The sequence below is a fragment of the Danio aesculapii genome, chromosome 7 (genome assembly GCF_903798145.1).
Source record: "Danio aesculapii chromosome 7, fDanAes4.1, whole genome shotgun sequence".
NCBI lineage: Eukaryota > Metazoa > Chordata > Actinopteri > Cypriniformes > Danionidae > Danio > Danio aesculapii.
Window position 1 is genome coordinate 519208 of NC_079441.1, and position 26001 is coordinate 545208.

The window sequence follows — 26001 nt, forward strand, 5'->3', positions numbered from 1 at the left end:
CACACACAATACACTCAAAACACACACAACACAGTCAAAACAGACACAATACACTCAAAACACACACAATACATTCAAAACACACATAATACACTCAAAACACACACAACACAGTCAAAACACACACAATACACTCAAAACACACACAATACACTCAAAACACACACACACACACCACAGTCACAACACACATATCACACACTCTCAACAACCTTTCAAAACACACTCAACACAGTCAAAACACACACAATGCACTCAAAACACACACAATACACTCAAAACACACACAATACACTCAAAACACACTCAACACAGTCAAAACACACACAATACACTCAAAACACACACAATACACTCAAAACACACTCAACACAGTCAAAACACACACAATACACTCAAAACACTCACAATACACTCAAAACACACTCAACACAGTCAAAACACACACAATACACTCAAAACACACACAACGCACTCTAAACACACACAACACACTCACAACACACACAATACACTCAAAACACACACAATACACTCAAAACACACACAATGCACTCAAAACACACACAACACACTCAAAACACACACAATACACTCAAAACACACACAACACAGTCAAAGCACACACAATACACTCAAAACACACAACACACTCAAAACACACTCAATACACTCAAAACACACACAATACACTCAAAACACACTCAACACAGTCAAAACACACACACAACACACTCAAAACACACACAATACACTCAAAACACACTCAACACAGTCAAAACAGACAGAATACACTCAAAACACACACAACACAGTCAAAACACACAAAATACACTCAAAACACTCACAATACACTCAAAACACACTCAACACAGTCAAAACACACACAATACACTCAAAACACACACAACGCACTCTAATCACACACAACACACTCAAAACACACACAATACACTCAAAACACACACAATACACTCAAAACACACACAACACAGTCAAAACACACACAATACACTCAAAACACACACAACACACTCAAAACACACTCAACACACTCAAAACACACACTATACACTCAAAACACACACAACACAGTCAAAACACACTCAACACAGTCAAAACACACACAATACACTCAAAACACACACAATACACTCAAAACACACACAACGCACTCAAAACACACTCAACACAGTCCAAACACACACAGCACACTCAAAACACACACAATACACTCAAAACACACACAATGCACTCAAAACACACACAATACACTCAAAACACACACAATGCACTCAAAACACACTCAACACAGTCAAAACACACACAACGCACTCAAAACACACACAATACACTCAAAACACACACAACGCACTCAAAACACACAAAACACAGTCAAAACACACACAATACACTCAAAACACACACAATACACTCAAAACACACACAACACACTCAAAACACACACAATGCACTAAAAACACACACAACGCACTCAAAACACACACAACACAGTCAAAACACACACGATACACTCAAAACACACACAATACACTCAAAACACACACAACGCACTCAAAACAATTAAAAGACACACAACGCATTACAAACACACACAATACACTCAAAACACACTCAAAACACACTCAAAACACACACAACACACTCAGAACACACACAACACACTCAAAACACACACAATGCACTCAAAACACACACAATACACTCAAAACACACACAACGCACTCAAAACACACTCAACACAATTAAAACACACACAACACACTCAAAACACACACAACGCACTCAAAACACACACATACACTCAAAACACACACAACACACTCAAAACACACACAATACACTCAAAACACACACAACACACTCAAAACACACACAACACACTCAGAACACACACAATACACTCAAAACACACACAACATTCATTCATTCATTTTCTTTTCGGCTTAGTCCCGAAAGTTTATTTATTTATCAGGGGTCACACACACATTATGTGACCTCGGCAATATTTAATGGCCAAACATCACATTCATAAATGTACATTTGCGGGGAAACTGAATGTCTTCTAGCATTTACAAATGAAATTAAGTGTTATATTGAGCTATATTTATTGCACAAAGACACTCCCAGTGATTGATGAAGTTTGTATGTTGTCATTTTTGGATTGAATAGGTTGTGAGTTGACCTCGCCAATCTGATACGCACTCCAAAACCACAGATTCAAAATAAAAGATTCATAAAGCTTCATGGAGCAGTGATTCAAAAGCATCCGTCACTAATTTGTATCCGAACTCAGTGTTTATCATACAATAAACAGTTCTGCAGTCGGGTTAAACTAATTCAGATTGATGAAACGAAGTTGTAAACAGAGCCACAAACTGTGCTTGTGTGTGTGTGTGGAGGGAGAGTTTAATGTGTCGCTGATGGAGCGTTTGATCCTCTCTGTGTGTGTCAGACATTCAGCATCTGTGAAGACTCATATCAGAGCGTATTAATGAGCTGCATTAATGACCAGCCGGAGCTGCTGAGTTCATCAGTGCTGATCAATATTCCTCTTCCTGAAGCTCTCATTTAATAAAGATCTGCCTCTGAGTATACTGGTGCTGCTGGAGCTGGAATATTCAACAGGAGGAGCTGGAGTCACACACATGCGCATACACACATTCACACACGCATGCTCTTGCATACAAATTCTCACACACACGCTCATACTTACGAACACAGACATACACAAACACACATTCATACATACAAACACAGACACACACTAATACACACAAACACTCGCACATACACATGCACATGCACACTCATATATACAGACACACACACACATGCCTATACACACTTATGAACACACACCCATACACACACATACAAACATGCTCACGCACACACACATGCACATACACACATACACACCTATGCACACGCTCACACATATGCTCATCCAAACAAACACAGACATGCTCACACACACACACACACACACACACACACACACACAGATGGTTATGCACACACAAACATTCATATACACGCACACACACACACACACACATTCTCTCTCTCTCTCTCTCTCTCTCTCTTTCTCACACACACACACACACACACACTCCGGCTGCTGTACAGTAATATGTGATATGTAATATTCTCCTGATCGATTGATAATCATATTCAAATGCAGCCGAAGGATCTCCTCAGTCTCAGTGCATCGATCCACACACACTTCACTCCAAACATTAGAGATGAAGCATAGAATCAGTTTTCTAGCATCTCGAGCCGGAGATGAAGGTCATTATGAAGGTTATTATTGTTAACTACATCTGAATCTACCACTTGAATTTATGGTTATAAGCTTGTTTCTAAAAGAAATGATTTATAAACACAAATAAGAAAAAGAGAGCAGAAATACAGTTATTGCAGCTGGACTACACAGCAGTCACTCTAATTGACTTTTCCTCTTACTTAAAGTGCTAAACATAATGAAAAATAATGCTAAATGTGAAAATTGGTACGGAACATTTAATTATGTTGCTAATTATGTTTAACTTCTTGTTAACTTTTTAAACTGTAACAGAGTTTACAATAAAAGAGTCAAAATTAACCATAACAAAGTTTAGAATAACAGAGCTGACGATAACAGAGCTGACGATAACAGAGTTGACGATAACAGAGTTGACGATAACAGAGTTGATGATAGCAGAGTTGACGATAACAGAGTTGACTATAACAGAGTTAACGATAACAGACTTGACGATAACAGAGTTGACGATAACAGAGCTGACGATAACAGAGTTGAGGATAACAGAGTTGATGATAGCAGAGTTGACGATAACAGAGCTGACGAGAACAGAGCTGACGATAACAGAGCTGACGAGAACAGAGTTGATGATAACAGCTGACGATAACAGAGTTGATGATAACAGAGCTGACGATAACAGAGCTGACGATAACAGAGTTGACGATAACAGAGCTGACAATAACAGAGTTGACGATAACAGAGTTGATGATAACAGAGCTGACGATAACAGAGTTGATGATAGCAGAGTTGACGATAACAGGGCTGACGATAACAGAGTTGACGATAACAGAGTTGACGATAACAGAGTTGACGATAACAGAGTTGACGATAACAGAGCTGACGATAACAGAGTTGACGATAACAGAGCTGACGATAACAGAGTTGACGATAACAGAGTTGACGATAGCAGAGTTGACGATAACAGAGTTGACGATAACAGAGCTGACGATAACAGAGTTGACGATAGCAGAGTTGACGATAACAGAGCTGACGATAACAGAGCTGACGATAACAGAGCTGACGATAACAGAGTTGACGATAACAGAGTTGACGATAACAGAGTTGACGATAGCAGAGTTGACGATAACAGAGTTGACGATAACAGAGTTGACGATAACAGAGTTGACGATAACAGAGTTGACGATAACAGAGTTGACGATAGCAGAGTTGACGATAACAGAGTTGACGATAGCAGAGTTGACGATAGCAGAGTTGACGATAACAGAGTTGACGATAACAGAGTTGACGATAACAGAGTTGACGATAGCAGAGTTGACGATAACAGGGTTGACGATAACAGAGTTGACGATAACAGAGTTGACGATAGCAGAGTTGAGGATAACAGAGTTGATGATAACAGAGTTGACGATAACAGAGTTGATGATAACAGAGTTGATGATAACAGAGTTGACGATAACAGAGTTGATGATAACAGAGTTGACGATAACAGAGTTGATGATAACAGAGTTGATGATAACAGAGTTGACGATAACAAAGTTGATGATAACAGAGTTGACGATAACAGAGTTGATGATAACAGAGTTGACAGTTACAGAGTTGATGATAACAGGGCTGACAATAACAGGGCTGACTATAACAGAGTTGACAGTAACAGGGTTGACAGATAATTAATCTACTATTTTTTTATCCTAAACATTTTGCACAAATTAATGAAAGAATAACGAATAATAGCTATAGTGGGAGGCTTTATGTTAATATGTAAATACAAACATTATGTTAAGTGTAATACAAACATTATTTTACAGATAATTTGATATTATTTGTTTTATCATTCATAATCAAAAACAATAAACGTTTATCATGGAGATGTACAATGTAACCCGCAATTCTAGATTCACCCATAAGATGAAGATGAAGACAAAGAATGACACAAAAGTGTTTTATTTAAATGATTCTTTATAAAACAGGACTGAAGCTGCTGGTCTGAGTCCTTTATTCCTCCATATCACATCTGAAATATCATAGAGAACTCTTATATAATCTGCTGATAGATACGGATGATGAAAACCAGAAGATACTGACAGAATCAGGTCTGTGTGGAAATGATGATCGTAATCGTAATAATAATTCATCCTGCAGAAAGAGCGTCAGTTCTTCATCAGGACAGCAGGAGGCGCTGCAGCACACTCACAACACTACATTACACCGACTGACAAACTCTCCTGTTTATTGCTGTTATTATTTATTGTGTATTAGGAGTTATTTGTGTATTTATTGTTTTATTTATTATATTTTTTAATGACATTTGACAACACTGGACTATATACAGTGTTCATTATAAATGAGTTCACCCCTCACAGATATCTCTTTAACAGTAATATTCTCTGTGCAATAATAAATTAGTGCATATATAAACTGATATACTGATAACATATAAAACTGATGAGCTGAAAATTACTACACACTAATTACATGAAAATAAAAGTGGTTCCAAACCTTTGAGTGTCTTGTCTTCTGCTGAATACAATAGATGTTTTGAAGAATGCAGAAAACCTGTAATGCATGACTTCCATACTAGGAAAAACAAATACTATAGAAGTCAATGGTTGCCAATTTTTAGCATTTTTCAAAATATCTTCTATTATATTCAACAGATGAAAAACACTCATAAAAGTCTGTGACAACAAGTCAGTGATGAGCAAATTATGGCAGAATATTTAGTTTTCAGTGTGTGTGTCTGTGTGTGTGTCCCGCAGGAGAGCTGTATATCGGTGGAGTGGCGAAGAGCATGTACAACAGCCTGCCGAAGTTGATCGCGTCGCGAGACGGTTATCAGGGCTGCCTGGCCTCCATAGACCTGAACGGCAGATTACCAGACCTGCTAGCAGACGCACTGCACAAAGTGGGACAGGTGGACAGAGGCTGCGACGGTCAGTCAAACACACACACACCACAAACAACCACATTAAAAACACAAACACCCACACACACACACACACTCACACAAATACAACCCCAAATCAGAAGGATGTGACAGTATGGAAAACACAACAGTAGTGATTTCCAGATGTAGTCTGGCTTGTGTTTGACAATATGAACACAATATCTGCTCTTCTGTCTGCTCAGCTCCACTTCATCTGTAAATCTCCATCCTCTCCTGTCATTCAGAGCTCAACACACTCCAGAAACAGTGGCAGGAGCAGTTTAGGGCAGTGATCAGGTGAACTGCTGAATAATGATGTGATGTGACACAGGTGATGTCCACAGGTGATGGTGATTATGATCTGGTCATCAGTAAAGGTCTAGTCCTTTAGGAGCAGAGATGGGCCGAGGATCGCCAGTTTGACCACAAATACGAGAGGAAATGAGTGAACTGATTAAACACAATGTTCCTCAGAGAAAGAGAGGAAGACATGTGGATATTTCACCTTCAACAGTGCAGAACATCATTAAAGATTGAAGAATCTGGAGGAGTTTCAGTGCGTAAAGGACAAGAGCGCAAGCCTAAGCTGAACAACCGTGACCTCCGACCCCTCAGGGGGCGCTGCATCAAGAATCCTCATTCATCTATAAGCCAGATCAGCACATGGGCAAAGTAAATTCAGAAATCGATTCTTTCTTTTGTATTTGCGTTTTCCACACTGTCCCAACTTCTTCTGATTTGCGGTTGTACTTCACACTGCAGTAGTAATAGCGTAAAAGACTTTTGGTGTGTGTGTGTGTTTGTGTTTGAGTATGTTACTGTTCACGTGATAGTGTGTGTGAGTGTGTCTGCGACTTAGTGAGTGTGTGTGTGTGTTCATGAGTTAGAATGTGTGTTTCACTGTGTGTGTATATCAGAGTGCGTGCGTGCGTGTGTGTGTGCGTGTGTGTGTGTGTGTGTGTGTCATAGGCTGTAAAATATATGGACATAGTACCCGTGACGCCACCCATAGGTTTCTGAAGAACCCAAAAGAAACTACCAGTAGGCGTGGCCAACTGTCGCCATTTTGTTCAGGCGTCATCGCACCGACCTGGGGATACCAAACAAGGGCAAAGAGGCGGAGTGTGAGTGGAGCTACAGTATCCTGCTGGCATTTAGCTTAGACTGGTTTTCTTTGGGAGAAATGCTAAATACTTCATTACCTGCGACTCGTTTGTGTTCCGACCACATGTTCCGGATTGTACACTATATCAGTAAAGTGTTTAGTCTCTTAAAAACACAGCTGTAACACACTGAGCCACAAAGCATTGTTCTTATGACGTTTTTCCACAGGAGGAAAACCTGAATTACCTCCAAACACTTCAGATAAAGTGTGTGTTAGTAAATGCAAGACTATTGAAGTCCAGCAGAACACTGTATGATAACGCTTCAGATGACTGTTCTAGAGCCTACAACTGATCAATCTATCAGATTCTGGAGGACATTACAGCTCTGAAAAACATTATAAGTGATCTTAAATAAAACAAATACATTTATAGAGATAGTGTATAAGGATACAATTTCACACACCTGGGAAATGGAGGCATGTGAATGCTTTGTGAGCACAATTAAGTGCACACAGCATCCCATATCATCTGATAATTGTAAGAAATAAGTCCAAAAGGCAGCTGACTGTGTAAAGCCACATAAAACAACACAAAAATACGATGAATATGCCGAGATCAGTGGCTAATCTGCCGGATTCAGCTGAGGTGAAGTGACGGTGATCAGCGAGACCTAGCTGTCACTCAAGTGGCCACGCCCTTAATTATGCAAACTTAATATAACCCAATATAAACAAAACAGACGAGTTATAAAGAAATTCATCCCCTCACAGTTGTCATGAAGGGTAATATTAGCTATATGAACCAAAAGCGTTCTTTGTAGCAGGCTGTAAACACCCTTTTTTCTGCTGTAAAGCCGGCCATTTCAATAGTGGAGTCAATTGTGGAGCCATTGCCACTGCTCTATTATGGAACCAGGACTAGCGGGATTTCCATGAGTTGCAGTTTCAGTTACTTCCGTATTAGCTTCACAAGGGAGAGCGGGAGGGTGCCGCTTGGTGTGTGTGTGCATGAGTTACACCCAGATGTGATTTGCTGTCAGTGTTCTTGTGTGTGTGTTTGTTCAGCGTTCTCCAAACAGTAGTTTGAGCTGTGATAAGGTCAGCTCATTAAACGCATTCAGAGCGCTTCAGCTGCAACTTACCGTTGTTTCTGCATCTTTAATATTTATACACTCCGAATCCTTCCCTATATCCAAACACATTATAAATAACTTTATGCTGCATAAGAACTTAAAGAAATGCGTCAGTTGTGTCTGCTGGGTCGTTTCAGCTGTGGTTTGTTTCTCCAGCAGACTGAATGTGCAGAACTCTACAGCAATCAAGTGAGATTTCATCCAGGATTAGCATATTATCACATATAAAAAGCTGTGTTTTTTATTAAATCTAATGCAAAATGAAAACATTTAGATTCCTATATGACAATCTATTTATTTTATTTACATAAATCAAATATAAAATGAATATCTATTTCCATATATTATAAAATAAACTGCACTGCAAGATTATTGTTGTCAAATGTTACTATTTAAAACACATTTAGCAGCGATGTGGGTATTAACTAGACCCGCACTGAATCTGCAGAAATGCGCAGATTTTTAGCCCATCATTGACTCTTTTTGTTTACTTGTGTACATGTGTGTACATTTATATTTATTCAGTTTTTAATTTATTTCAGTATTATTATTATCAAATATGAAGATGTTCAGTTGATTTATTTTTTTAATACAGTTTGTTCAGTAATATTTTCTGTTTTTTTGGTAGAGATATTGTATGAGAGACTTGCTTTATTTACCAAATAAGTGGATCTGATTGGATTTGCATTTTAAACATTAAAGGTGAGTTTTTTTATTTAATATATTAAGATTTTAGTTACGAGACTCCCAAAAATTATTCCACATGAATCTGCAGATTTTTTACAAAATTTTGCGCAAAAATAGCAAAAAATATCTACAGATTCTGTCTGGCCCTAGTAATAACCAATCACAGACAAGCTCACGGATCCAGTAACCAATCCGAACACTCTTTCTTGAGTCTCGACCACGCCCCAAGCCTAACTAAACTGATGTATATACTAGTTTGTTTGATAAATATGAGTAGTGTTGATTATTTGTTTATTGAGCTGACATAAAACAGATAATAATAATAGTGATAATGATAATAATAATAATAATAATAAGAAGAAGACGCGCTCATTTTTCAAATTTGGCGGTCTTCAGGGAACCGTTTTTCTCTTCGGATAACGATAGAGTTCCTTCACGGAAACGCCTTTTTCACCGAATAGCGAAGCAACCTAAGCAGCTAACTACGGTAACCAGTGTGTTTGTCGGTGTTTGAGACGGATTTAACTCGATCCAGCATGTTCAAGCCCAGTGACCGACAGTGCAGAGGAGACCCGTCTGTTTATAAGGTAACGCTAGGCTAAGCTAACGTTAGGGGATTAATCTGATGCTAAATGATCGGTTTACACCTGACTAAATTAGCCGTATTGTGATTATGATTATGTAGATGATGATAACCAAGTTAGACTTAACACCGCTGGTTTTTGAGGATTGTTATGACTGATTGTCACGTGACTTGCGTTACACTTGTTTAACCAGGTGTGTGTGTGTGATTACGTTACTAATAATTACTTTCTAAACACACTAACGATGATATTGTGAGAAAAGTCTCTGCATGTGTGAGATATTTGATTTATTGAGTTTTTATTTGAGTATTGACGCGTAATATTTGAGTGTGAATTATAAACAAATTGTAATTTTAGTGGTATTTTAATGACTTCTCTTCTATGTGAATATGCAGTAAAGTGTGATGTCTGTCTGTAGTGTAGAGCTGTATTTCCATCATCATTACTGCAGTCTGAAGTGTTATGATCCTCCAGAATCACTGTAATATGAAGATCTGATGACCAAACACACATTAATGATGATTCACACACACATTTGTGATAAACTGTTGTGCTGCTTCATATTATTAAGGAAACAACAGCATTCATGAGTTAAAATAGAGTGTAAAGAGCTGCATTCTGAAACTGGAAATATTTATTTATTTATTTATTTATTTATTTATTTATTTATTTATTGTGACATTATAAATGTCTTATTGGTCTATTTAAAGTGTCCTTGTTGAATGAAAATATTAATCTTTACAGGCTGAATATTTAAAGGGCCGGTGTGTGTGCGTGTGTAAGTGGTTGTGTGTTTTATCTTTTGTGTGTTGAGTCAAGTATTATCTGTGTGTGTGTTTTGTAAATGAGTGTGTGTAAAAGTGAGTGACTATTTGTGTGAGTGTGTATTATCTGAGTGCCTGTGTGTTGAGTGTGTGTGTGTGTGTGTGTGAGACACATTCACAAACACACTCACAACGCTCTCACAAACACAGACACTCACAGACACACACTTTCTCCCTCTCACACACACACACACACACACACACACACACACACACACACACAGATTTTGACTGTGATGAACTGCAGACAAACTGCACAACTGTTCTTTTGTTAAATGTGGTTTTAATAGTTTTATGCTGATGTCAGAGCAGAGTGTGCGTGTGTGTGTGTGCGTGTGTGTGTGTTTGTGAGCGCAGTCTGCAGAAATAGTATTATTACAGCTCTCGTTCAGCCTGATGTCTGTGCTGAAACACACACTCAGTGATGTCATTATGAATATGATCACACACACACACACACACACACACGTCCTCTTCCGCAGACACCAGTGTTTACTCCTCAGACTCAGAGATGACAGTAGAGTAAACCTGCAGTCACAGCGCGGTGGATGAGGATGTGTGTGTTCAGATATTCACACACGTCTGCGTTCAGAGCTCAGCGCACCGCTCTATGCTAAATTACAAAATAACACCGACACCGAACCGCTCAACTGAAAACACAGAATAGTACCAAATCATCTGATATATAAGGCAGAGATCACCTTAATCACACTGTGAGGTCGTGTACTCTCTTTACACTGCTCGGCTAGATTTAAAGCGTTAATGTTATTAATATCTCTTATGGTTTGTTTATTTTTGTTATTATTTGTACTCAACACGCATAGATAATAACACACACACTCAAACATGCACAGATATATAGAATGCAAACACACACCTGAATATTGAGTCTGTCAGAGATTCATATTTTGATTCAGCAAGGACTCTTTAAATCAGGGGTCAGGATCCTTCTTTCAGCAAAGAGCCATTTAGAATTTTTTTGGCAAATGCATTAATTTAAAGAGCCATATCCCTTTTTAAACATTTACATGTTGAGCAAGTCCATGCATTAATAAAGGACAGTTTGTAGAATTTCTTTCTTTTCACCACTCATGAACATTGTTTAATATTTATAGCACAAGGTTACCATCGAAATGTAAACGGCATGCTCTTTATTAGTGTCGCGATTCAAGTTAGTCCACAGTGCCGCTCATGCATTGGTTGAAACGTCCTTTTATTCTTATTCATTTTTCTGTAAAAATATACAACAAACATGTAATTTTAATAGTATTTTCAAAATGAAACTGATTTTAGTGACCGGTTTAGTGTTTTACTGAAGGTTGACAGCTGGAGAGCCACTTATTTTTGGTCAAAGAGCCACATGTGGCTCCCGAGCTATAGTTTCCCTACCCCTGCTTTAAACTGACCAAAAAATCAAAACACACACACACACACACAAGCACACACACACAGACCGAGTCTCCATCACTGTCCCTCATTAGTGTGTAATTATAAGCCAATCAGCTCAGCAGTAATGAGAGTAATATCCAGCACTCGCGCTTCAGAGGAGGCGGTTAATTAGACCTCCAGCACTGAAAAAGCTGGAAAAACACTAACTTTACCTGCACAATTCAGCTAATGTTTTATACTAATATGCCACTCAGTTCAGAAACAGTACTAAATCTGCTGTTCGTATGATCTCCTAATAAAGATGTCTGTGTTTTTGAGGTAAAGCTGCCTCATTACTCAGCATATTGTGTAGATTAGTTGATCAAAACACATTTATGATTATTATTATTATCAGTGATGAAAACAGTCGAGCTGCTTTAAACGGAGTGTGTGTGTGTGTGCGTGCGTGCACACACCCACCCCAATACTGTTTCTTCTTCTATAAAAAGCTATACAGAATAATATAAATATATAAAAGTATTCTTGGGCAACACGGTGGCGCAGTGGGTAGCACGTTCGCCTCACAGCAAGAAGGTCTCTGGTTCGAGTCTCGGCTGGATCAGTTGGAGTTTTTGTGTGGAGTTTGCATGTTCTCCCCGTGTTGGCGTGGGTTTCCTCCGGGCCGTATTGTATGAGTGTGTGCAAGAGCAACGTCTTTATTCTGGGATTAGCGCTCTACTCTTGTGTATAGTAAACTGTAACTCTAAGCATTTACTGGGCCACTGGTGATATACACTGGGGCACGTGACCAAGCAGATGGGGTCTTGTAATGCCCCTGGTCTGTGTGTTTATATGTGCAGGTGTCCATGCGTGTGCAGTGTTAATGAGTGTGTTAATTGTATCTGATCTCAGCATGGCGATGATCATTAAACTGCAGACATGCTGAAAATAAGAAGAGCAGAGGGTTTCCTCTTACAGCAGCAGACCTCTCCATCACGTTCTGCTGTGTGTGTGTGTGTGTGTGTGTGTGCGTGCGTGCGTGCGTGCGTGTGTGTGTGTGTTGGGCTCTGGAGTTAGTAAAGGCCGCTGTGTGTTTTTTTTTAGATGTAAAGTAAGCATGGTGTGGTCTGAGTCTCCTGTGGAGATAATGACTGAGCACAGATCAGACTCATCTTAGAGTCCATTATCATCATCATCATCAGCTGAGTTCTGTTCACACACACACACACACACACACATATTTTATGCATTGCATCAGTTTGTTTACATCAGGGGTGTCCAAACTCGGTCCTGGGGTCCGTTCTTCATGTCTCGCTTAAATGATCTAAGATGATTTGGCAGATCCTGGATCTGTTCATCTTGATAACTGATCTCTGGCTAATTTGGTTCTTCAAACAAGTTCATGAATCAGATTAAATGTCAGGAGGATCTGATCTGAGATCTGTGTGTGTTGTGAAGGACAGATCTATCAATCCTTGAAATCATGATCAGCAATGCAGTGATTGGCTGACGGCACAGCAGCGTGATGACATCATCTGATTAATATTCAATTATCCATGTGAGCTAAATTACATCAGATTAGCAGTAAACAGTTTGTTCAATATGACACGCAATAACTCTCCACATTTGTGTGAGCTGCAGGCTTTACACTTTCATCTGTCAAGAGGATTCATCATGTATTTCAATGCATCTCAATGTGTTTAGTTCTACAGTTAGAGAATATTTTCTTTATTACAGTAGCCCAGGCCTACTCAAGGTTTTTAATTGGTGTAAGGTAGAGCTGCACAATTAATCTCGATCTCGATTCGACCCCCTAGACCAGTGGTTCTCAATCTTTTAAGCCAGCGACCCCCAATGTCAGAGCGTCAAGAACTCGCGACCCCCCACCACCAAAGCATATAAAAACAATAAAAATAACTTATTTTAAGCTGTTCACAATATTTTAACTATATTTACTATAATTTACAGGACTCGAAATGAACATTTTTGCTTGGTGTAGCACTGGTGCTCTTGACTGTAAAAATGTAGGTGCACCAGCCAAAATTTAGTCATACCCACCAATTATGAGCACCGTTACTACATTTTTTATCAACAGATTTATTGCATTTGAAATCAACACTGATCAAAACTAACAAGCAAAATATATATATGCATGCGTGAGGAAAATATGTCTCAATGAAATCCTGTTATCACAAGAAAATACATATTTATAACATAATTGAGGGACCAAAAGATACACGGACGGACCGCTCACCGGCCCTGCACACACTGCTTGACATGAATGAATCTGTTATTGATAACTGTACTGTGTTCTCACGGGTGCTGTCTGATATTGCACAGATGCTTTAGTCATATACCTTATTATTTGCATACATCATTTGAATAGCAATACCGCTCTTTTCATGAGCTGCAATATTAGTTTAATCTTAGTCAGTGCAAGCCCTTTTGCGATGGTGTACGTGGTGTTCAATTTTACATATAGCTGCCACTTGACCCCCCACCCCCCCCAAAAAAGTTCAATAATTGTTTTTATTAGTTAAAATTTAACAAGGTCGCTGAAAATTCAAGTATGTTTCTGGTTTGAGTCTCGGCTGGGTCAGTTTGTGTTTCTGTGTGGAGTTTGCATGTTCTCCCCGTGTTGGCGTGGGTTTCCTCCGGGTGCTCCGGTTTCCCCTACAGTCCAAACACCTGCGCTATAGGGGAACTGATCAACTAAATTGGCCACAGTGAATGAGTGTATATGGGTGTTTTCCAGTACTGTGTTGCAGCTGGAAAGGCATCCGCTGCGTAAAACATATGCTGGAATAGTTGGCGGTTCATTCTGTGGTGACCCCTGATTAATAAAGAGACTAAGATGAGGGAAAATGAATGAATGAATTGACTTGAATTGAAAATGTAAACTGTGTGAAATGATTCCACCGTGTCCAGCTTCACTAATGTGACCGTATCACAATATCAGTTTTATTTCAGTATGTCACTTACAGTAAAACATGTCTAATTATACACACCACAATGCTTTCAGCCCAAAACACAAACTCTGTGTTTAGTCTTTTTGTTGGATTATGTAAAAGCAATAAAAGTGTGTGTTATTGAAGACGTGTGCATGTGTGTGTGCAGGACCCAGCAGCACCTGCAGCGAGGACTCGTGTCTGCATCAGGGAGTGTGTCTGCAGCAGTGGGAGGGCTTCTCCTGCGACTGCACCATGACGTCCTACGGGGGCTCGTACTGCAGCGACCGTGAGTTTAACACACACCTTCACTGAATACTGCAGAACAGCGCTGATATTGGAGAGCAGTGAAACAAACACGCCCCTAAACCAAACAGGCCACGCCCACTTTTAGGCTTTTATACATCATAAAAGTCTGTGGTTTTCTTATTCTGCTGCACGATACTGGAAAAATATGTTTATAATGAAATTTCTAATGATGAAAACATGCTCCTTTAATAGCTATTATTTTAAAATCATTCATTTATGTAGAAATTAAATAAAAGAAATTAAATAAATGAACTGGACGATACTGAAAAAATATGCTAAACTGCTGTTGAGTATTGTAATAACGATATTGATATTTCTCACGATTGATCCTTTTTCCTAGAAAAATGCTGTTTTTCTTAGCTGTGTTTTTGAACATCGTTCATTTATGTAATGGTATTAAAATAAACAGATAAAAGAAAATTACAGTGGCAGAGAGAGCTTAATGCACTGACATTTAAGACAACATTCAATTACAAAAACACCAGCAAATTAAGAAACGATCTTTATCAGTTTGACAGCACATGAGTTTCCCCATATCACATAATTCTCACAACACAAGCAACTAAAGAAATGCGCTGCTTTTGTCACAATGCAAGCAACTTTAATAACGTTTCAGTTACTCATCAAATAGGCTAATAATTTATAAAAGACAACGGAATCGTGTAATCGGGATATTAAAATAAACAAAAAAACCTCACCTTTCAAAGACCACCAACTACCTCACAGGGTTTGTCATGTTTTTTTCATGAGTCCCCTTTAAACATTTCCGTTGTATTTGCAAGTGTTGTGACCAAATGTCTTAAGTTGTGTTGTGAGAATTTGCAATATCGTGTACTGTCAAACTGATGAAGATCGTTTCTTAGTTTGCTGGTGTTTTTTGAGATTGCAAAAAAATTAAATAAGCTAGAGCTGTACAATACTGGAAAAATATTTGATAATATTGTTGAGTATTGTGATTATGATGTTTCTTATGATATAATATTTGACTAGAAAAATGCTGCTTTTAGCTGTTTTTAAAATCATTTATTGGTGTAAGAATATTAAAATAAACAGATAAAATAAAACAATTATAAACTAATGTATAAATATGTGATGTTGTTGAAAAATATACAATATTTCTTACACAATAACATATTTCCCTAGAAAAAAGCTATTTTTTATTTATGTGATAATATTAAACTGAATAGCTAAAATAAAATAAATAAATAAATAAATAAATAATTTAATAAGCTAAGGCTGCATGACACTGGAAAAATATGCGATATTGATGTTACTGTATTGATTGTGATAATGATATTTATTATGATATAAACATTTTCCCTAGAAAAAAAATATGAAAAATTGTCTGTTTTTAAAATATTTTATTTGTATAATGGTATTATAATAAACAGAGACAAGAAGATAAATACATTCAAAAAAATAAACTATGGCTTCTTATGATATAATCGTTCACTAGAAAAATGCTGTTTTTATTAGCTGTTTTTAAATCGTTAATGATATTAAAATAAACAGGCTAAAGACAGTAAAGTCACATCTGATTGGTCAAATTTAGATAACCAACGCATAAAATACTGCAGATGCTATTATAGTGATAATGAGTTTTCTGGTATCGCTCAGCCCATCCCCCTTTGATATCTTTCCTATAGTTACTAGACACGCCCCTTACTGCTGATTGGCTGTAAATGTGGTCAAATCCCTGTGGTCAAAAGTTTGTTGTAAATGTTGGCTCGTGCTGTTGTTCAGATATAGGCTCTAGTGCACCTGGGCAGGTTCTGTGTCAGCTGCTGTGTTCAGGTGTTCTGCTCTACACACACACACACACACACACACACACACACTGGCTGCAGGTGTCAAACAGCTTCAGTGTTTAGAGTCGCTGCACTGAGCCTGTGCAGAGTGTGAAAGCAGCACAGAACAGCCCACTGAGTGTGCAGGACACTGATGATTATTCATGATATGCACATCAACTGAGTGTGTGTGTGTGTGTGTGTGTGTTGATGATGATATTTTCTTCAGTTTATTCTGCTTACACTCGTGTCTGTAAACACATGTTCAGCTTTCAGCAGTGTTTCTCCATGACCTGTGCTGGATCAAGGTAAAACGTGTGTGTGTGTGTGTGCGTGTGTGTGTGTGTGTGTGTGTGTGTGTGTGTGTGTGTGTGTGTGTGTGTGTGTGTGTGTGAACGCTCTTCTGCTGTGTTTGTTTGTTTATTCATTTCAGAGGAATAAAAATGAGAACGTCATTGTTACACACACATACTCACTCACGCTCACACGCACGCACACACAAATACACACACACTGACACACGCACATACACACACATACACAAACACGTGCATACTCTCTCTCTCTCACACACACACACACACACACACACACACAGAGCTTCTTTCTTTAACAGGTTTGTTTGGTTGTGAATACAGAATTCAGGGGTGAAAGATTTGTGTGTTTTCATCTGCAGCTGTGGCACACACACACACACACGCACACACACACACACTAATTTACATGTAAATGAGGTCATCCCGTAGGCTTCCATTTAATACTGTCTGCTGTTTTTATGTGAAGCAGTGCGCTGGATGGGATCCGCTGGACTCTGCAGGACACCTGATTGATTCTCTGCGGTGTTTAAAGTCTCCACACCATCAGATGGAGCGTGTGTTTGGTTGATTGTTTATTTGGAATGATTCTTCATGTTTATATCATCACTGATTTTAAATTCAGCCGTCTCATAATCTCCAATCAGAATATCATCAACATCCTCTCCTCTCTGATTGGTGTTCATGTGCACAAAGGGCGGAGCTAACCTGTCACTCATGCAAGATCCACCAATAGCAAACCACCGCCTTCCGAATAATTCTGCATAAACGCATCAAGCCTCGCCCACACACATGCTCCGCCCACATCTCTTCTTGCTGCTCCTGAATGTTTGTAATGGGTGCAATCATTTAAACAGCATCATGATGTATTTAAACTCTGTTTCACACACACTTCTCTTTGTGTGCTGTGTGTGTGCTATTCTGATCAGGTCAGTCGGATGAGTTCAGGTCAGAGCTAATGTCACTTCCTGTTCATCAGCACCACACCGAAAGCAGACGCTCAGGTCAGGTGTGTGGTGACCCATCTGATTGGAGCAGAGCGTCTGTAATTAGCAGAGTTAATTACAGTGTGAACAAGCCATTAGTGTCAGGAGTGATCATCATCAGGCACAGCTGGAGGTCACGACCCCTCTAAGCCCCACCCCTCGCTCAAAACATCTCGCGTATCCAAAATAGTCTGATTATGTTAATCTGATGACACACGCAGCCGTGCATCTGTAAGACTACAGTGATCAACACCTGCAGTGGAGGAGCAGTCACTGATAATTCTTCTCCCAGCAGCACCACAGCCCTTGTAGAGCCTTGGCCTCTTCAACCACTCCCCTCCAGACTTCCCAATCCAATGCTCCATTTCTCCAAGCACGCACTCCTAGGAAAGGTAGAACTTCTTCTACGTCGTCCAACCACCACTCCCGATGCCGAGGACGTCTCCTTCCTTCCGGCTTTAGCTTGTACATGTTCTTAACAGCTCTCTGTTTGGGCAATCTCTCTAAGCGATCCTCCTTATTTCTGTGAGCAGGCTTGTCTCACCCACAGGTCAGCCACTTCTGCATTACTCCTTATCTGCCATTCACTTTGGTCACAGACTGGTTCATAGATCCTCCTCAAGATCTTTCTCTCCCATGCATTGAGAAGCAGTTCATCATGAGCAGTTAATGCTCACGTTTCGCTGGCATACATTACCACAGGTCAAAATACTGTACGGTATAGCCTGTTTTTACTCGCTCGGCTCAGCAAATGGGATTTAATGAGGTGCTGCATGCTGAAATATGCTTTGTTTCCTGCCTTCAACCTCTCTTTTATTTCCTCCCGGGTCTCGTTGCTGTCTGTCAGCAATGATCTTAGATATTTGAGGTTGTGGACACACTCAAAGGAGTGCGTTCCTACATGCAGGGGTTGTGCTGAGGTGCTCTGAGATCTAGACATAAGCCGCTTTCACACAGTGATACCGGTAAATTCATTAAAGTGCTGTTCACACAGGTGAGGATGTTCCAGAATTTTTCCAGAAAAGACCGTTCACAGATCCAATCCATAAAACCGGTAAATTCTGACATCATTAACCAGAAATGAGCTCTAAACGGCTGTGCTTGTGTTTGTACACACAGAAGAGGCCGGGCTTTTGTTGATGGTTTCACTTTTATTTAAAGCTTTAGCATTCATGCGGATGCTGCCCCAGAGACACAAACATGAGGCACAAACATGATCCACAGTTAAATGTTTACACACTTGACTACATTATAAACTCTGTGGATGGATAAATATTGTGAACAGCTTAGATGAAAACATATGGAGGAACACTTTCACATGTGGAAGTTCATAATGTATGTGTGTATGCTGGCGCTCTGACTGTTTCACGTGCACATGCGTCAAGCAACTGAAGCAGAGCTTGAAGGTAAACAAACAGCGGTTTATCATGAGCAGGTTATCTATAATGTCTTCCACAGTTAGCATGAAGGAGCATAGAAACGTGATCTGAATAACATCTAGCAGCTAAATGTGTCTGGAAATATAGTCAAAGGCTTTAATTTTCATAAACCGCGCTGATGTGAATGCGTCTGAGTGTTCTGATTGGCTGGAGTAGGTGTTTCACTTGTTTTCTTCTGCGTTCACACAGCGCAGCATTCTAGGAAATGACTGGTAATGCTACATCTTCTGTTTCTGGTAAATTGCTGGTTACTTTTGCAGAAGCTCTGTATGTGTGGAAGGGGCTATAGTCACTAATCATAGTAATAGTAAATGGGTGAAGTCCAGTTTTCCCTTAAAACAAGCAAAATAAAATCTGTCAATAGGGAAATAATCATGTTTATGTTTGTAATAATTCATTTACTTCCTGACAGATCTGGCAGATTATTTAAGGGCAGGAATCAGTCCCTCTTGGATTTAGTGGAAAAGAAAGAAATCAGACTTTTTTGTGACTAAAATGATTATGTGGCAAGTTTTTGCTAAATTTGCAGCATATCGAGTCATCTCTTTTATTGTTTAGCTGTGAAAATACAGACACATCTTAGTGCTTTTATTATTTGTTGACCTCGAGAAGCACTGATTTCTGTTGTTTACATGAAGGAAACACTGAGAGAGAAAAAAGAGAAACTAGACTTTACTCCTAAAGCTGCTGGATCATATCTGAAGATGAAACCAACTGATTGAAAATAAAGCATCTGTGAGATATGACAGAGACATTGGTGGACATGATGCAGAGTGTGTGTGTGTGTGTGTGTGTGTGTGTGTGTGTGTGTGTGTGTGTGTGTGTGTGTGTGTGTGTGTGTGTGTGTGTGTGTGTGTGTGTGTGAGAGAAAGAAAGAGAGAGAGAGAGAGAGTGATAAACTCATGTGGTTTAGTCTTTAAATGCGTGTTGTGATACTCTCCCGTGACTCAGGTCACACACACCTGATGAGAAGTGTGTATTAACAGCTTAAAGCTTTGCACACTGGTGGGTGAGCACATTACATTCCCCAGTACTATGTTTTTAAAATGTAAAACCATGCATGTGATGCTCTGTGCCATGGCTGGAATTTGAGCAGTGTCCCGACTGTTCAACAAAAAAAGAAAACACACACAATATTTTGTGACAATCACGAAATCCTGGAGGCTTTTGAAAAATATTAGCTTCGTTTAAGTTTGCTTCTTGATTGCAGATTTTTCTATATATTTGGCCTAGAAACAAGACAGAAACATGTTTAGCAGTGTGAAACCTCCTTTGTAATGAATTGCGTCCAGTAGTTTGATCTGATCTGGATGTTTTACTGTGAAACTGCTGAAAACGTGTGAGTTTTCCATCTCCAGCCTTTGACTTCACATGAATAATGGTGAGTGTGTGTGTGTGTGTGTGTGCGTGTGTGCGTGTGTGCGCGTGTGCGCGTGTGCGTGTGTGCGCGTGTGTGTGTGTGTGTGTGTGTGTGTGTGTGTGTGCCCCCTGATGAAGGAGTTTAATTCATGAGATGTGAAGCTCAGATCCAGCTTAATCTGACCTCTTCGACAAACCCACAGCTCATTATCTGCAGCGGTGCGACTCCACACACACACACACACACACACACACACACACACACACACACTTTATTTTTTATTTAAAAGTTTTTCGCAAACTTTAAAGAGATTTGAGTCTGATTATGATGGAAACCCTGTGAATGATGACCACACTTGTTTAAAACACAACTTGTCTTGCAATATTACCTCTTACTGTCACCTGCATCTGCAGTAGGGCTGCATGATATTGGATGTCCCAGACATTGCCATAGTTTGTTTTTCTGCGATTTATACAGGGGATTCAAAAAGAACACCACAACTTTGAAAATCTGTATTTAATCAAAGAAACATAGTGGAATCTTGGGTAATTAATCAATGTGAAGAGCACTTAAAGTTGGTTTTCAGTAGAAAGCAAGTCCATAGATGTTCAGTATGACCCCCTCCAGACACTCAAGTGACATCATCCCGATACTCGAACTCGTTCCACACTCTCTGTATCATCTCAGGCGTAACAGTTTGGATAGCTGCAGTTATTCCTTCATTTAGTTCCTCAATGTTAGCTGGTCGAGGTGGTCGAAACACCCTATCTTTAATGCACCCCTATAGAAATAAATCACAGGGGGTGAGGTCAGGGCTTCTTGGAGGCCAGTGATGAAGTGCTCTGTCACGAGCTGCCTGGCGGCCGATCCATTGCTTTGGGTACTATTCGTTAAAAGGCATGGACAGATAAGTGCCAATAGGGTGGTGCCCTATCCTGCTGGAATATGAATTGACATGCTGCTGCTTCTTGTTCAACTAGAGGGAACAGCCAATTCTGCAACATTTCCAGATCGGTTTGCCCAGTTACAGTTGCACTTTAGAATGAGCAACCAAATGAAACCTCAAAGCTTCCTTAAAGCGATGACAGAAAGAGCTTCGCTCTCCTTTCCTTCTGTGCTGAGTTCTTGATTTTCAAAGTTGTGGGATTATTTTTGAATCACCCTGCATATATATAATGATATGAATATGAGTCCACCAGATGATCTGAATATCTCTATTTGGTGAGATTTGACTCGTTTAGATGGACTGGGATGATCGGGTCCTTTTTCATGCTGTGCATCTGCAGAAACTATAATAAAGAACAAGCAAATATAAACAGCATAATAGTAGTGAAATAAACAGTGCCTTCTGCTTTTCTGGCGAGTCTAACAGTATTTTAGTACACAAATTGAAGAATCAAATGTAAAATAACCTGCTCATCATTGTATAAATAATTTAAAATAATATCTTTTAATCTTTAATATCTTAATATCTTTCTAATTCTGGGATGTGGCAATTGCGGATACACACACTGCGATATTGATGCTCAAATGATCTGTTATTCAGCCCTAATGTACAGTCATTGTAATCAGGCCTGCACTATATTGGAAACTAATTATATTGTGAAATTTTCTGCAATAAGTATTGTAATATTAATATAGTTTCACAGGGTGGTTTGAACAGCTCTGTTCACCATTCTGAGTGTTCAGGAGTCCACTGTATTCATGTATAGAAATTGAATAATCACAATGCAAAAGATGCTTTTCTTATTTTGCATTGTCTTGTTGTCACAGTCCAAATATCTAAAACTGATTAAGTAAAAATATTGTTTTGTTTTCACCTTCTGAAGAAATAAGTACACAATTAGAGTTTTTCCTTAAAACAAGCAAAGTTATGAGCAAATGGGGAAATTAAAGTAATATTATTTTTGCTTGGAAATGTAGATCCTTGAATTAGAAACATTCTATACCAAATCATTTTTAGCATTAATCCAGTGCTTAATTTGTGAATTGCGAGGTCCCAGAACAGATCAGGGTAACTGATCTGAGGATGGAGGGGTGTCGTGGATGATAGTGAAAAAGGTTTGGGAGTCGCGGGAGAAAGTGAACAGCAGGCGGGGGAGGAAGGCGGTTAAGGAGGGGGATCTGCAAAATGAGGTGCCGGATCAGATTTCAGCGGTTCCGGATCCGGAGTGTTCCGGCACAAATGAAGCCCTGCATGAATCATATAAATAATTAAATACTATTAATCTTTCTTACACCTCAAAACATCAACATTTTTTGTGTCCAAATGTTTGAAACTCTCGAAATACTCTTAAACACACACACACACACACTAGTGATAAACTTTAACACTATTAGGGCTACACTCAGCAGTGGCTCCTGGTCAACTATAATTCAGACTCAACATTGGATATCTTGCGATGTGACTTGCAGATGCACACATTACGATATTCATACTGAAACCATATAGTGTGCAGGCCTAATTGTGATTATCTGAAAAACCACTCTTTATTGTGTCATACACTCACTGGCCACTTTATTGGGTACACCTCACTAGTATCGGGTCGGACCACTTTTGCCTTCAGATCTGCCTTAATTCTTGGTGTCAGATTCAACAAGCTACTGGAAATATTCCTCAGAGATTTTGCTCCATATTGACATGATAGCATCACACAGTTGCTGCAGATTTGTCGGCTGCACATCCATGATGCCAATCTCCCGTTCCACCACATCCCAAAGGTGCTCTATTGGATTGAGCTCTGGTGACTGTGGAGGCAGAACTGCCGCTCACTGGATATTTCCTCTTTGTCGGACCATTCTCTGTAAACCCTAGAGATGGTTGTGCGTGAAAATCCCAGTAGATCAGCAGTTTCTGAAATACTCAGAGCAGCCCGTCTGGCAGCAGCAACCATGCCATGTTTAAAGTCTCTTAAATCCCCTTTCTTCCCCATTCTGACGCTCGCTTTGACCTGCAGCAGATCCTCTTGACCATGTCTACATGCCTAAATGCAGTGAGCTGCTGCCATCTGATTGGCTGATTGGAAGTTTGCGTTAACGAGCAGTTAGACAGGTGTACCTAATAAAGTGGCCGGTGAATGTATATCGCTTTATGATATAGAAATAGAAGAGAGAAGCTGAAGATAAGACCAGTATTCAGTGGTTTGGTCGCAGTAAGTGTGCACTATGAAGAGCTGATTTAGAGAACGCAGGCCTTCTCGGACAGTAGTGCTTCACCTGGGTTTGTTGTTGTGTTTGCTCTCTCCAGCACTCGTGTGAGTTTAGCAAGTTACTCGTTTACTGCGTGTAATTACTGGATGAGTGCGGTTGCCCTCTCACAGGCCGCGAGGACTGATCTGGCAACCCGCCGCGCGTCTGCCCTTCACATTCAGCCGGTAATTAAAGCCGTGGCTGATGAGGCGTGCTTTATTTCTCCTCTGCTAACAGAGAAACGCCGGCTCCTCTATCAGGCTCTACTTTTCCCTGCTGGAAAGAGCCGATAACAGAGCCGGCTCATGATGCCTCTGTGCAGATCTAACACACATCTCAAACCGCAAGGTCATCACAATCATATCAACACAATCATATCTGCTCTGGAATATAATCTTTCACCAAATGCACGCATGCAAACACAAAGCAAGTGAATGATTTACTGACTGTAGTAGATCTAAAAGAAAAAATAAATAAATAAAACTCCAAGCTCAAGTACTTTACTCTCAGGAGAAGTCTCTGATGTTTATATTAAGATTAATAAACCAGATCACATCTATATTTCACTCTTACCCTCAGTTTATTTCACTGTCTTCAGTCTTCACACACACACGCACACACACACACACACACACACACACCTGTATCTTTAAATACAGCGTCAGTGGAGCTTTAGAAACATGTTTGTTTTGAATCCTCCCTCTCGCTCTCTCTCTCTCTCTCTCTCTCTCTCTCTCTCTCTCTCTCTCTCTCTCTCTCTCTCTCTCTCTCTCTCTCTCTCTCTCTGTGTGGATCTTCTGTCCTGCAGCTCCATTAAGGGTCAGGAGTTTCCTCTGACAGGAAGCTGGAGCAGAACTAAGATCAATACAGCACTCCCACATGAGTTTCAGACTGCACACTATAGATTTTACACACACACACATACAGAGCGAGAGACTCACACACAAACATAGAGACAACACACACACACACACATTCAGAGACACTCTTTCTCACACACACTCAGAAGATAACAATTAAAACTAAACTGAGAATGTGAAAATAATAAACAGCTTGCTCAGTCTAATAATGCTGGATCTGGCGCCCGAGAGCTCGCTCAGTCTAATAATGCTGGATCTGGCGCCTGAGAGCTCGCTCAGTCTAATAATGCTGGATCTGGCGCCCGAGAGCTTGCTCACTGTAATTCTGCTGGATCTGGCGCCCGAGAGCTCGCTCAGTCTAATAATGCTGGATCTGGCGCCCGAGAGCTTGCTCAGTCTAATAATGCTGGATCTGGCGCCCGAGAGCTCGCTCAGTCTAATAATGCTGGATCTGGCGCCCGAGAGCTTGCTCACTGTAATTCTGCTGGATCTGGCGCCCGAGAGCTCGCTCAGTCTAATAATGTTGGATCTGGCGCCCGAGAGCTCGCTCAGTCTAATAATGCTGGATCTGGTGCCCGAGAGCCTGCTCACTGTAATTCTGCTGGATCTGGCGCCCGAGAGCTTGCTCAGTCTAGTTCTGCTATATCTGGCACCCGAGAGCTTGCTCACTGTAATTCTGCTGGATCTGGCGCCCGAGAGCTTGCTCAGTCTAGTTCTGCTATATCTGGCACCCGAGAGCTTGCTCACTGTAATTCTGCTGGATCTGGCGCCCTAGAGCTTGGTCACTGTAATTCTGCTGGATCTGGCGCCCGAGAGCTTGCTCACTGTAATTCTGCTGGATCTGGTGCCCGAGAGCTTGCTCACTGTAATTCTGCTGGATCTGGCGCCCTAGAGCTTGC

At 40.0% G+C, this 26001-nt stretch overlaps 1 protein-coding gene across 9 annotated transcripts in view; it reads left to right on the forward strand.

Annotated features, from left to right (window-relative positions):
• Nucleotides 1-26001, forward strand: part of nrxn2b (neurexin 2b) — a 550373-nt gene that overhangs the window by 371979 nt on the left and 152393 nt on the right. For all 9 annotated transcript variants that reach the window (XM_056460822.1, XM_056460831.1, XM_056460830.1 and 6 more), the window contains 2 exons: nt 6043-6216; nt 15028-15147. In XM_056460822.1, the coding sequence (XP_056316797.1) occupies nt 6043-6216; nt 15028-15147 (294 nt within the window). The remainder of the gene's footprint in view (nt 1-6042; nt 6217-15027; nt 15148-26001) is intronic.